This window comes from Lepisosteus oculatus, chromosome 5 (assembly GCF_040954835.1).
Source record: "Lepisosteus oculatus isolate fLepOcu1 chromosome 5, fLepOcu1.hap2, whole genome shotgun sequence".
Lineage (NCBI taxonomy): Eukaryota > Metazoa > Chordata > Actinopteri > Semionotiformes > Lepisosteidae > Lepisosteus > Lepisosteus oculatus.
In genome coordinates this window covers 50,072,833-50,086,427 of record NC_090700.1, presented here as the reverse complement: position 1 = coordinate 50,086,427, position 13,595 = coordinate 50,072,833, and the positions used below count along the sequence as shown (strand labels likewise).

Sequence of the window (13,595 nt, the reverse complement as noted above, 5' to 3'; positions counted from 1 at the left end):
TGTCTCCTCAGTCTTGACAGAGCACTCTTCGTCTCGCAAGTACAGTTCGCAGGCTGGGGCAATCAGTCTAGAAATGGGTCTAGCGAGATGAAGACTCGGAGTAGCCACTTCAGAAAGACAAGTGGACTATTAATAATACGAACATTAATAATAATGATATAACCTCGCGGTAGTGTTTGTAGTGGGGAGGAAAGTAGATATGAAAAGTGGCTGTAGAATGATTTGAAATAGCTGCTTTTTAAAATAGATTTTTTATTTAAGAAGTGTATCGATAAATGACAGTTCGTGGTTTTCAATCAAGGTTTTATTCATATAAAATAATTCGGTATTTTTTAAGGTTTCGGAGTTTTAAGTGAGCTCGTAATAGTTTGTGTTAACTATTCGTTGCGGCGTTTCGAAATGGAGTACCTGTTGCAAGTGAAGGTGGGTTCCCTGGTGGGTTTGCTGCTGCTGACGATGCTGATCGGCTTCATTCCCGCTCGTTTGCAGTGGTTCCGAGACACCAGTGGGACAGGTAAGCTCTGATCCTGGCCGTATTCTCAAGACACCCTCAATTCCCGAGGCTCACCCCAGAAGTGGGCCTGAGCAAATTCCAGATAATCTGAAAAGCAACAGACGACCCATCGTCTGTTTATCACTTGGTTAAAGCTTAACATTTCTAAAATACATCGATTGTTGTCAATTGCCAATATTTCGGTGGAGGTACAAAAGGTCAAGAGGACTTTAAGGAGCGAATGATTGAAAATAGGAGCTGCACGTTTTAACAAATTGATGTCGTTCGACCTGTAATAACCATTGAGAAGGTACTATAAAGGGGGAATATAAATATGTTTCAGATTTGACTGTTTCGCGGCTGCAATAGAAGCGACTTCTCAGCTTTGTAAAACCACCGAGTGTCAGTTTTAAAACCTCTAGACAAGACAGGATGATATAGCATTATACAAGCTGAACTAGCACAACTGATAAACATTACATTCACTTTGGTAAGCGCAGTGGTGACCAGTTTTATTTTTTAATATGAAACTATGCTTCAGAATTTAAGGTTGGAGGAAGTTCATTTTCTATATTGGATTATAAATATCACCACACAGCTATTTACATTTTGATCTAGAGTGAATAATTGCCCCTGCTTTACAAAAATGAATGCAAAGGTAGCATGATATTGTTTTAGAGCTGGAGCACATGAGTGCTGGATTTGATTCTGAGCAAGGTACATTCTGTATGGAATTTGCATGTTCCCCTCGTGTCTGCCTAAAAACATCTGACAGTGCTGTGGATTAATAATAATAATAATAATAATAATAATAATTGCTTACACTTATATAGCGCTTTTCTGGACACTCCACTCAAAGCGCTTTACAGGTAATGGGGACTCCCCTCCACCACCACCAATGTGCAGCATCCACCTGGATGATGCGACGGCAGCCATAGTGCGCCAGAACGCTCACCACACATCAGCTATCAGTGGGGAGGAGAGCATAGTAATGTAGCCAATTCATAGAAGGGGATTATTAGGAGGCCATGATTGGTAAGGGCCAATTGGAAATTTGGCCAGGACACCGGGGTTACACCCCTACTCTTTTCGAGAAGCGCCCTGGGATTTTTAATGACCACAGAGAGTCAGGACCTCGGTTTTACGTCTCATCCGAAGGACGGCGCCTGTTTACAGTATAGTGTCCCCATCACTATACTGGGGCATTAGGACCCACATGGACCGCAGGGTGAGCGCCCCCTGCTGGCCCCACTAACACCTCTTCCAGCAGCAACCTTAGTTGATTAAAGTACCTGCCCTGTAAACGGGAGATCTTCTCCTGCAGACTTTGGTTCTTAAATTGCCCCCTTGGGGATGAATAAAGTTTTTTAAATTGAATTCTTGCTAGGATTAATTTTAATTTCTAAATTGTCCCCATGTGCTTGTTTGTGTGTCTTTGCCTTGTGATGGTTTGGCATTCACTGCTCCTCAACAGCTGCTTGACACTGCTTACATATTCTTAATCTTTTACCTTCTTCATCGTAGAAGGTGATACATTTATTGATGTAATGAAAATGTGCATGGTGCCCATTAGAACAGTATCCCCACGTTTTATGAACACTTTTTATTTTCCAATGACATTGAAAAATATCACAAAAGAGGACTCGACCAGTGGCACAGTGGTTATCATTGCTACCTCGCAGCGCTGGGGCCCTGGGTTCAGTTCCTGGGGTGCTGTCTGCATGGAGTTTGTCGTTCTCCTTGTGTTTGTGTTTCCTCCTATAGTCCAAAGACATACTGGTACTGTAGGTGAATTGGCACCTGGGAAAACTGGCCCTGGTGTGAGTTTGTAGTGTGTCTGTGTGTGTGTATCCTGCCTTGTGCCTGTGTCTTGCCAGGATAGGCTTTGGTGTCCCTGTGACCCTGTATTGGATAAAGTGGTAAGAGAATGGATGAATAGAATAACACAAAATGAAAAACAAGACAATCATGGTGTTTCTTTTCCCGTTTAATTTTTCGTGGAAAGCATAGAGGAACTGTTGAACACCACAAAAACTACTTCAAGTGTAAAATTTGAGGCCATTTGGTGCAGCAGTGTAAGCTTTTAAAGTCCTATGTATTTTGTGTACTGTATGTGAGCTCTAAAAGAGGGAGTCACTGTGTTGCTAGAGAGGGGAGCGGAAAAACAACTGAAATTACTTTGAGAGGATTACGTAATTAGGCAAAGTGATGGGTGATCTTACATGAAATTTCCATCTGTATTCTTCTGTATTCTCTGTGAACACAGGTTTCAGTTCTGTATTTCCTTTCTGTCACAATTCTTTATAATTCCCCCAGGTCTTTATATTCTTGGCATTATGGTCTTCATACTAGGATTTATAATTCATAATGGCTAAATTCCTAAACATCAGCCTCACACTCACACAGCCGATTTTGTGCTAAACAGGGCCTTGATTTTTATATGCATTTTCATGCTTCTTCCATGACTTATTCCAATATGCAGGTACTGTATGTTTGTGAGTGAACTTGAATGGCAGCATAAGCATAGCTGCAGGCTAAAGCAGCACTGAGAAAGTTTAGTTGTGATTCTAACGTGCACTATAAAAGGGAATCAAGGTCAAATTAGATTCAATTTCTTGAATAATGGCAAGCACACCTCCTCTGTTTGGCTTTGTGTTGTAATCTGATCTTAAACTGTTGTAAGCTACTTTAAGATCAGTTTGTATAGAGCAGTTTTGAAACCGAAACTCAGGTTTTACAGGGCTGAGAAGTAGCTCTTATTACAGTCGCAAGATACAAATCTGAAACGGATACTCCCCCTTATTGTACTTTCTCAAAGATTATTACAGTTTGGATGGTTTAAATGTTATATACCGTGTTTTGGGTCTCAGTGGTAGTGTATTCCAGTTAGTAACTATATTAGTTTGGTGAATCTCTCTGCTCTACTCTGCTGTACAGCTGGTATTACTATAGTTCTTCAGTTTGCTTCTGAGAGCAGAGGGCAACCATGCACACCAAAGTCAAGTGATCAGCCCCAAGGGTCTATTGTCTATGGCTTACAGTAGTTGAATTCAGTGCAGGGTCTGCAGGACTATCCATTTTGGAAAAACAGAAGAAATTTTTTTTTTTTCTGTACTGCTTTTTTATTGCTTGAAAAAATACATTGAAAGCTGATGCAAAATATATGTGACTAATTATTCTGCAGTAGGTTTTAAATGTTCATCTCATTTTGCGAAGAATCCTGTTACACTTTTGTATTAATTTTGGAACCATGAAAACAAGATCCCACCTACTTTATCTGCTATGTTTTTTCTGTTCAGTGTAATAGGAAACTCACTAAACTGGATTTATTTTTTCTGCTTGATAATGAGATGGGAAAAAGGAAAACCAAAAATGAATCCTTCTCATCAGAATACTTTTTTTTCATTTACTGAATGTTATAGAATGTGGGTCTGCATTCTGATTGCTGATGCTGACTTTTTAGACCTCTCATTCTATCCTTTTGATTTTTAGCATTCTTTTTAATAATTATCAGCATCATATTTCCAGCCACATGAGTATATTTATCACTAGAAAGAAATTAAAAGATTAGCAGAAAACCGTTTCATGGTTGATCGTTTTGATAGCGCTTTCACGATTCACAAATAAAACATTGTGGGTGGAAAGTAGGATGTGAAGTCATATTTAGCTGGGGAATACTATCTGGTGTAATTCTAGTGTGATAAAGGGTTTCTCTCTTGTCCAGTTACACATCGCATGGTTCTGAGCTTTATCAGCTGTTTTGCTGGAGGTGTCTTCCTATCTGCCTGTCTGCTGGACATCATCCCTGACTACCTCTCAGATATTGGAAAGGAGCTGCAGGCGCGCAAATTGGAAGTGAGTGATGCTAATTAATTTCTCACAACCTCAGAAGCTGTGTACTTGTGGTTTTTAATAATTTGCTTGTTTTGTGAAAAATATAACACATTGTATTGTGGTTACTGACCCAAATACTTTCAAAATGGTTAAGATCAATCTTTTCTTGCAGAAAAATAAGTATATTATTCCATGTTTGTAAGGGTCATGCCAAACTGCAAAGATTTCCACACCTCTAATACTGTATTTTCTTTCATGAAGTGTGAACATCAACATAATTCTTAAGGCAATTGTGTCTTTTATGTTTGACAAATGACATTTATTGTAATCAGGTGGGTAGCTGTGTCAGCATGCGTAGGCTGCATAGGAATAAGTAATAGGTTTATTCCATGCTGAAAAGAGAAGGAAGAAAACGCAACGTTTCGGCCGTGGAGCCTTCTTCAGGTGTGAGCATCTTGATCTCACACCTGAAGAAGACTCCAAGGCCGAAAATTGTTTTTCTTTCTTCTCTTTTCAGCATGGAATTAACCTATTACTAGTTCCTTTATTGTAATCAGATTATATTTCTTCCCACAGTCCAACATTCTACCTATTGTTTTATGAAAATGTTTTATTTTCAGACAACCTTTCCTCTGGAAGAGTTCATCATCGCTTTGGGCTTCTTCCTCGTGTTGATTCTGGAGAGGCTGGTTTTGAACTTCAGTAGGTGGAGACATGAAGAGACCACACCCCTGATCCCCCCTACAGGGCATGTCCATGGGCACCATCCAAATGGGGACCTGGAGAGCAGTGGCCATCACGTGCATGTTGACTTTAATGCACACTCCTCATTCCGTTCCTTCATGCTCTTCCTCTCCCTTTCCCTCCACTCTGTGTTTGAGGGCTTGGCCATCGGGCTGCAGACTACTGAGTCCAAAGTAAGATGAACTAAAGGGCTCCTCCCTTTCTTTCTAGCTTCTCATAGAGCAGCTAGCTTAAAGCATTTCCTGCCTTGCTTTGTAAAACCAAATCAGCTTATGGCAGGTGGTAAGGTGTTTATTTCCACATTTGGAGTTTGATCAGTGCTTTACAGGTTCCAAAGTTAATTTGTTAGTCAGGTGCTCTAAGGTGTAGGTGGTGTCAAAATCATGGGCACACACCGTGGGAAGTCATCCATATTAAGATGCAAATAGGAAATGGCAGAAGGGGCTAGCTTTGTGACTTCTGCAGTATGATAAACAAAGAATAATTGGCAAAAAATATGCAATAAGTAAATTTTGGGGAAAAAATCTGAAAGGAAAGGATTGAGAATAATAAGTGAGCAACAAACAGTACCTCAAAAGTAGAGGTCAATTTATGGAAATGTGTTAAGTTTTTGCAAAAGTAATCTCTAATTTTTGTGTTGAATTGAATTCATCCATTCTCTTTTCTGCATGCCCCCTGTCCAGGTTCTCGAGATCTGTGTTGCCATCCTGATTCACAAAAGCATCATCGTCTTCAGCCTGTCAGTGAAATTGGTGCAGAGTGCTGTCAGGCCCTTGTGGGTGGTGGCCTATGTGGTGGTGTTTGCACTGATGTCCCCCTTGGGCATTGCTGTGGGGATCATCGTGATAGAGGCACAGCTGGTGGGCGGCGCTCTGATCCAGGCTGTGTTGGAAGGACTGGCTGCAGGAACTTTTGTCTACATCACCTTTTTGGAGATCCTGCCACATGAGCTCAACTCGCCTGATTGGCAGCTCCTCAAGGTGTTGTTCATACTGCTGGGGTTCACAACCATGGCTTTGCTCTGCTTCCTGGGCTGAGGCAACATCCCCAGCACGAGGTACAGCCTCCTCCACAAACAGTAAGTCCTGCACTACAACGTGCAGTGCACATCTATTTGTATGCCAGACTCAATTAAATCACCGCTTGGAAACTCAACATTGCACCAATTCCTCAAGTCAGTAATGGTGGAAACTTAAAAATCTTTTTAACGTCAGTTTTTTTTAACAAGGAACATTTATTTTTATACCTTTTAAATGCAAAGATTAAGATTAGTTATGTTTACTGAACCCTGATGGGTGTATTCCACTTGAAATGACTCCATTTCAGTACACAGGGAGCAAATAAATACAGTAGATCAGCTAGTACTGGACAGAGCATGTACTAGCTGTCTTCATTCACTGAAGGTCTCTAATGTTTCGATTTTTTTTAAACCTGTGATTTTATGTATTCTTGGATTATTTACCATACACAAGAAGGAAATAATTTGATGTCATTTGAAATTATAGGAATGCAGGCCAACTCATGGTGCACTCTGCAATGGGAAACTCCACTGGCAAAAAATTCCCCAGGCAGGTCCAGGGAATACTTTTTAATTGAGATAGCCTTCTTTGATATGACTAACACTAACTCCATGTTCTTTGTAAGGTTCTAATTAGGCACTGTCATTGCAAATAACCCCTGGAGCCATTACTAGAGAGAAAGGGCTGCATAACACAACTGAAAGGAAGAGTGAAATCAATATTGTGATATGTGGACTAAACCTTTAAACATTTGTGTTTGTTGGCAACTCGGATCATTATTGTAAAATTTCATTTACCAGTGTTGGTCACCAGTGATTATTGTCTTTCCTGTGCAATTTATGTTTATTTGAATGTCTTGAGTTTGAAGTTTATTTTTTGAACAAGTCTTTACAGTACACCTGTATTTTCAAATAAATTTGTGGCAACATAATGTTGCCCAGAGAGTAATTTGCTAATTTCTGAGTATGACAAATATACCTAACTACTGAGTAATCTGTCATTGTCCATGTACAACCTATATACCAGCTCATCTCTGAAACATCTCTTAAGTGTTAATCTGTAAACAGACCACTGCCAGATATTGGAATGTAGTGTTTTTTATTTGTCCTTCACCTGTCATGAAGGAAAGATGTTGTAATCTTCAGGGAGAGGAGAACAAATGGGGGCCATTCCTCAGCAGATACATTTTAGGAGTCATGGAAATTCAGCAAAGCCTGAACTGCAACACAGCAAATTTAAGAACAGAGGAAGTGAAACACTTGACGTGAATGATTGGAGCTGGGCCACAGATCCTATTTGCACTGCCGAAAACGTGCATAGCTTCAAGAATGTTGATTTCACTTTCAGTCAATGTCTGAACAGTCTTAGTTCTCGCTGCTTCTTTGAGTGGATCTGCCTGAAAAGTTGTCCCTTTGAGTTGCGGAATTTACTTTATCTTATATTAGAGACTAAGGTGAGGGAAAAGTAGCTACAAAAGACCAAGAGGAGTGAAATTCTAAGCACAGTTTTTCAGCGTGTCTCCTGACTTCGTATTTACATTTCTGTGGTTTGTGGGTGAGGGTAGGGGGAGCTGCCAGGTTCCAGATCCTGAACCTTACCTGCCACATTCTGTAGCCTCTTGCGCTCATCCAGGTTGTGCTGTAGCTGTTCAAGTAGCTCAAAGTATCTGAAAAGTAGGGCCCGGGGCCACGTCACCTTCTCATCCTCTTCCTGCTCCCGCATCACTGCTATATTCTCCTCCACATAAGTCTCCCAGTCTGCAAGGTGACGGAGGAACTCAGTAGTGAACACATGTGAGCACACTGCGGCGTGAACTGCACCTGTAGCAGCACCGCATGTGCAGAACATATCTGAATGAATATTACTTTGCTTGTGCACAGGGAAATACCCTTTGTGCCTCTGGCTCTAACTGCATGTTTCAATACTCTGTGCAGTTAACCTGTTAGGCAGCTTTCCTGGTATCTGTCTTCTGTTCAATGTCAAAACTCACCCTTTTCTGCCACCATATTTTGTTCAGTCACCCTGCCTTCCTTGTAAATCAGACCTGAGTTTAGTTGCTCTTTGCTGCCTTCTACTGGTAATTCTTTAGCAATGCTGTCAGACCAATGGGGGAAAAACATCAGTATGGACTAAACGTACTGCAAAATATACAAATTTTCTTCACAATTATCAATTAAAACAATTCTTAATAATAGACTGAAAATTGTATTTTATTGGTACTCAGGTGATAGACCTGCATTTATCATATAATTCAGTCAACATTTTACCTAATATTGTACCCATCTGTGCCTCTTGACTGGCTCATCCTCCTGTAGATAAAATAAGGCATATTATTGTTAGTGGTATATTGCTTATACTTCTTAATTGGTACAGTATATAGCAAACTGTATAGAAATGATAAAGTTAAGGTCATAAATACCAAGACAGATGTGGGTGTTGTACTGTTACAATCCGAGCTCTGTATGAAACTGGTCTGCTTGCATGCTCAACAGCATACCTCTCTAAACGGATGTGTCTCTGAATACACCTACTTCTGATCTTACCTATTGATGATTTGTGCTTTGAAGAGGTCTGCCTTTTGCTGGATTTCAATCTGCTGCACCTCCCGGGAGAGGTCATTCCGAATCACCTGGAAATTGTTCACTTGAAAGGAAAACAGGAAATCTGAATAAATGAGAGCACGAGTTACTTTTCCATAGCAGGGGAAAAACGTAAAAGACACCTGTGCCTTTTTTCAAGATGTTACCTACCCATAATTCCTACAAATATATTTCTGAAGATAAAGGAGCCAATGAGCAACCAGAGAATGATGTAGAGGCCACTGGTGGCTTGATCCAGCTCCTCCACCTTCCTGGTGTCCTGCAGCAGAGCGTACCAGTGATCCATTGTGAAGAGGATAAAAAGGGTAATGAAGGTACTGGGGATATCCCTGCAATCACAAGGGAGAAGAAACACTTGGTTCTCTGTAGATTTAGCCCCTGCATTATTTTATATACTGCAACCTAGTAATCTGACTACTTCTTAGTTCTGACATGCTTACTTACTGTAAATGGAATAAAGGCTACAAAAAATGCAACATCCTTTTTACCCTACAGCAAAAGTATCTCAACAACCATTACTGGAAAGGAGTTTGGATCCTGTATTACAAAGGTAAATGCTTCAGTCATTTATGTCCGTGAATACTATACATGTAATTGCCTATTTTATTTTTAAGCTACTCATCAGAACCACTGCAATAAACTTTTAGCTGAAGAAATTTTATCCTGGAGTGTGTGTGTATGAGGAGACAGGAGGCCAATTGACACAGGCCAGTATTTTCGGCTGGCAGCCCCGGAAACTCACTTGAAGTTCTGATTATATACCAGGTCGGGTCTGTCAGAGCGAGTGTAGCTCTGGAAGAAGATGACCCCTGCCACAGCGAAGATATAAGCAAACACCAGAAGGAGCAGGAAGATGAAAGTCATTGCCTAGAAGAAACATGAGCGAGGGTTTGATATCACTCATAAAGAGGACATGACTATTGAAATACTATATGGGAATATTTAGAGCGAAATATGTTATATAAATAAATGCACATTTTTTCCAGCTAATGATGCTGATTAAGTCCATAAGTATAGGTAAGAGCTGACTAAAAAGCTAAGCTAAGACTATTGTGTAGTCTATGACATTTAGAAGACTTCTGTAACACTTACATTATTTATAATAATGATAACTAATTCCTAATAATTGCGGATTTGTCTCAAATGTTTTTTTGTAAAAATGCTGTAGATGGAATGCTGTAGATGGTCTTCACAACCACCTTCATGATTCTAAGCAGTTTTGCTACAGTCATCAATAGTACAAATTGCATTATTGCATAATTCAAACAGTTTGGCAAATTGGAAGGACAACAGTTTTGACAAGAGACATGTAACGGATGTACTGTATGGTGGTGAAGTTGTGATATTACAAGTGCTATCTGGCAACATTAAAAGGTTTCATTCTTTGAAGACTTTGCAAGTACCTGCACATGGAAAATTAGTTTACACAGTCATTTTAACACAGGACCTGTGCGCATAAGAGAGTATTTTACATCTGTATGATACGATTATACCTGTATTAGATCTCCTTGGCACATGTAAGATTTTCAGTACATAATGCTAAGCCCTACCTTAAATGCTTTGGAGATGGCCAGAACAATGAGCCTGACTTGCCGGAATTTGGAAACCATTTTCAGTGAGCGGAGGATCCGGAATATCCGGATCAGCTTCACAAAACCCAAGTCAGAGGAATCATCTCCTTGGTGTGCCTTTATAAGCTCAGGAAGAATTGACTAAGATAGAAAACGAATCCTATAAACATAGCACTCAAGGGTCCAAGAGAATATTGTACCTAACTTAGGGAAGTTATTTTTTGTTAGAAACTGCTAACCCTGTCTACACAGCTGAACAGAACTCCTTCTGAGATTCAATACTTGTACACACACAGTACTGCAGCAAATGACTGACACAGAGTCAGTACAAACCTATTGACTTAGAGTATGCTTTATGTCTTTAATATTGATATCACCCCCACGTCATTCAATTGGAAAGGTGATTGCAATATTTGATTAGTATTAATAGCAATGTATCCTTGTCAAATTACAAATGACTTACTTAATGTTTTAGTTTCTCACCAATGTTGTAACAACAAAATCAAAGATGTTCCATGTGCTTTTCCAAAACCGGAAAAAATCATCAATCCACTTGAGCAGGATCTCAAGCAGGAAGATGGTCAGGATACTCCAGTCCAGCATGTCCAGGATTAGCTTCAGAATCTCCATTTTTGGGTCCATGTTGTCAAAAACCTCTGGAAGGAGGAGAGTAAGGATCGAACAATTTAAGGTACTGCAAACTGATCGATATGTTTAACACAGCAATGGCCTTGAGATATACTGTACATTAGCAACACATAAATATCTCCTGGTTTGTCTTGCTTTGTGGCAACAACCTCTGTGTGGATTGAATAGCTTGAATAACAGATTGTATTAGCTACGGTAGATCTAATTTGAGTGACTTTGAGGGGCTTAAAATAATTATCTGCTCTGCTCTGTGTGTTGCAGGAGTGGACTTGGTATGCCGGACATTTCTTATTGAAGTGCAGAATGGAAAGAGATTAACCTGTGTAAAACAGATCATACCTGCCTGAATGCCCAATACAATGGTGTTCAGAATGATCAAAAAAAGAACAGCATTTGAAAACATATCACCTAGAATAATTCCCATGAAGGAAAACAGAGGATATCTTCAATAATTGCACAGATGCAATTAGCTTTATAATCATAAGCTTCATTTAAAGCAATGACTTAAACATAACATACTGTATATAATTAATGTAGAAATTATGCTGGCATTTACTTATTAAAAAAGGAATCCAAACTTGAAGCTTACATGGAAACAAGGACCAGAGTTAGCAATGCTTAATGTTCTTCTATCTTTTGTCCTTACTTTAGAAAGGGCAGAAAAGGGAGAGTAAAAGGAAAATGGGTTGTCATTTGGTAATATGGCCAGAAAAGCCTTACAGCATTTGAAAAGTAATTAAACACAGTCTATTAAAGGCAAGGTTGCACACTGGCATCGATAGAGTTGAGGACAAAGGATACTCTCCAGGACCCAGTGAGCCCACATGTTCAAAGGGGGGTAGCGAGCACAGCGATTCTTCAGTCGGCTGCGCCGGCGGTGCTCCTCAGTGATGATGTCGTTCCTTAGGGGAGAGACCTCGAAACGCACCAGCTGATGAGACTCCTTCACCATCAACATGTTGAACACTGTGTTATCTGCAAATCAGAAAAAAGCTGGAGACATTCGCCATTGTTTTAGCCCATTACAGTCCAATTGCAGAACTAGTGGGTAAATATGTCCCACTATTGAAAAGCTTGTCTTGCAAGACACTGAAAAGTCATCTTTCCCAGCTTTTTGCTGTAGTGTGAAACTTCCTATTTCCTTCTTTAGATTTTGATGGGAGTCTACAATGAACAAACACATGAAACTTCCACTTTAAGTACTGGTGGAACACATGTATCACTGTCATTGGCTCATCTGTGTTTACCTAAAAGTTGAAAGTCCTACAGATTAGGGACTTCCTACAAAGTAGTAGCTTTATAACAGCCAGATTGAGAAATCTAAAGAGGATGTAGGCTATGTGACAGTTGATTTCTGTTTTTTTATTCTATTCTAAAATACATCTGTATCTCTGAAGATAGTCACCTAATTTTATACTTAAATTTAAAGAAGACATGATTTGGGCTGAATAAAAAACATTAGCTAATTAGTAACATGTTTCCTCAGTTAGTTTATTATATTTTGCAATGTTGAAGAACTGCTAAAAATGAAAATCACAAAATACATACCAGATAAACCTGATTACCAGCAAATAGTTCCTGTTACAGTATCAGGTTTGGCAAGAAAACAGAGCAACAGTGCTATGTACCTCCTTCAGGTGTGAGCTCACACCTGACACCACACCACAGCCGAAATGTTGTGTTTTCTTTCTTCTCTTTTCAGCTTGGAATAAACCTATTACTTTTCCTTTGCAGACTACGCATGCTGACACAGCTACCCACCCGAACTACTTATAAGTATCTATGCGTAGGGATAATATGATCAGACACGGGATGAATGGGTGGCAGACTGTACCTTGTACATCCTTGGTGCTATATTTGGGGGTCCCGCGTACCTCCCCCTGTAAGTGGTCTAGCAGGTAGAAGCTCTGGATGAGTTTGGCACGAACTATCTCAGCCCGGGGCAGGACCTTTTCCTGGGCTGGCCGGCTCTTCTGTTCAGGGAGACTGTGAACTAAGGCGGGCTCCTGCAAAGATGATGATTCAAATAATTATTTATTTTATTTAGTGAAGGGGCTCCACAAAATATTGTTCTTAAACGCAGTTTTAAACACAATATTACTTTTTACACGACATATGATAAAAAATGGACGTATTTGTATATCCATTTCTCCTTCAGATATTTTATATCAACACTGCATTTCAACCGCTTTTTACATTTTTATTTATACGTATTTTACATATATTGTATATCAATGCTGTTGTTAACATATATATATATAAAATGATTTAATAATTTTAAATATAACTTTACCTGCGTCCCCATTTCCTTTACTGGTCAGGGGTCAGGGGTCAGGGCTGGTTTTCTTTACTAGACTGAAGCATCCATCACCTGAAGTGCATCTCCTTCGCGCGAAACTGGAGATTTATAGAAACTGAAAATCCTCGTCACAATGGGGAGTTCACCAACATTATGTGATATCACAATCAATGAAGTCCCTACATAAACTGTGTAATCAAACTGGGCTCTGTTTAAAAGACCGGTTAAAAACACGCTAGAAAAAAATCACCTTAATTCCGCCATTCCAATACAACACTTTCTAAGAGGAAGATGCCTGGCGTTGACGTTTCAGCGTTTCCCTACGAGCCCTCTCCTATCACAGACAGCCCTTCAGCGCGGAAATAGTTAAATCTTGCAACTCGCGTG

General features: G+C 39.8%; 3 protein-coding genes across 11 annotated transcripts in view; 1 reads left to right on the top strand and 2 right to left on the bottom strand.

The window, feature by feature from the left end:
• snx33 (sorting nexin 33) overlaps nucleotides 1-499 on the bottom strand; it is a 25,883-nt gene extending 25,384 nt beyond the window's left edge. Inside the window, exon 1 of one of the 2 annotated variants that reach the window (XM_006628851.3) lies at nucleotides 409-499. The gene's annotated coding sequence lies outside the window, so the exon portion shown is untranslated. The remainder of the gene's footprint in view (nucleotides 1-408) is intronic. The other variant, XM_015343507.2, reaches the window with a different exon arrangement.
• slc39a1 (solute carrier family 39 member 1) lies at nucleotides 399-7,038 on the top strand. The gene is made up of 4 exons (XM_006628850.3): nucleotides 399-514; nucleotides 4,218-4,348; nucleotides 4,948-5,244; nucleotides 5,755-7,038. Exons 1-4 carry the CDS (start codon nucleotides 400-402, stop codon nucleotides 6,106-6,108), a joined length of 897 nt encoding a protein of 298 aa, XP_006628913.1. The 5' UTR covers nucleotide 399; the 3' UTR covers nucleotides 6,109-7,038.
• Nucleotides 511-13,562, bottom strand: LOC102683374 (cation channel sperm-associated protein 2). 8 transcript variants are annotated; one of them, XM_015343511.2, is made up of 13 exons: nucleotides 13,203-13,562; nucleotides 12,744-12,915; nucleotides 11,711-11,884; nucleotides 11,249-11,317; nucleotides 10,745-10,917; nucleotides 10,241-10,402; nucleotides 9,433-9,557; nucleotides 8,841-9,019; nucleotides 8,634-8,733; nucleotides 8,358-8,399; nucleotides 8,081-8,184; nucleotides 7,689-7,847; nucleotides 511-601 (listed from the first exon to the last, which is right to left on the bottom strand). In XM_015343511.2, exons 1-13 carry the CDS (start codon nucleotides 13,212-13,214, stop codon nucleotides 540-542), a joined length of 1,533 nt encoding a protein of 510 aa, XP_015198997.1. In that variant the 5' UTR covers nucleotides 13,215-13,562; the 3' UTR covers nucleotides 511-539. The 8 variants fall into 8 exon arrangements, with proteins under 8 accessions (XP_015198997.1, XP_015198998.1, XP_015198996.1 ...); XM_015343512.2 differs by lacking the exon at nucleotides 511-601 and adding an exon at nucleotides 7,172-7,309; XM_015343510.2 differs by lacking the exon at nucleotides 511-601 and having other exon boundaries at nucleotides 7,172-7,847; nucleotides 13,203-13,306; nucleotides 13,459-13,562.
• Nucleotides 13,563-13,595: the final 33 nt, after the last annotated feature.

What these genes read in the sequence shown, in the direction of transcription:
- slc39a1 (XM_006628850.3), top strand. Translation starts at nt 400, where the DNA reads ATGGAGTACCTGTTGCAAGTGAAGGTGGGTTCCCTGGTGGGTTTGCTG. An exon ending in CCGAGACACCAGTGGGACAG is followed by an intron (nt 515 to 4,217) that starts GTAAGCTCTGAT and finishes TCTCTTGTCCAG; the next exon opens with TTACACATCGCATGGTTCTG. An exon ending in TGCAGACTACTGAGTCCAAA is followed by an intron (nt 5,245 to 5,754) that starts GTAAGATGAACT and finishes CCCCCTGTCCAG; the next exon opens with GTTCTCGAGATCTGTGTTGC.
- LOC102683374 (XM_015343509.2), bottom strand. An exon ending in AAAGCACAAATCATCAATAG is followed by an intron (nt 8,400 to 8,633) that starts GTAAGATCAGAA and finishes TTTTATCTACAG; the next exon opens with GAGGATGAGCCAGTCAAGAG. An exon ending in AAATATGGTGGCAGAAAAGG is followed by an intron (nt 7,848 to 8,080) that starts GTGAGTTTTGAC and finishes GTCACCTTGCAG; the next exon opens with ACTGGGAGACTTATGTGGAG.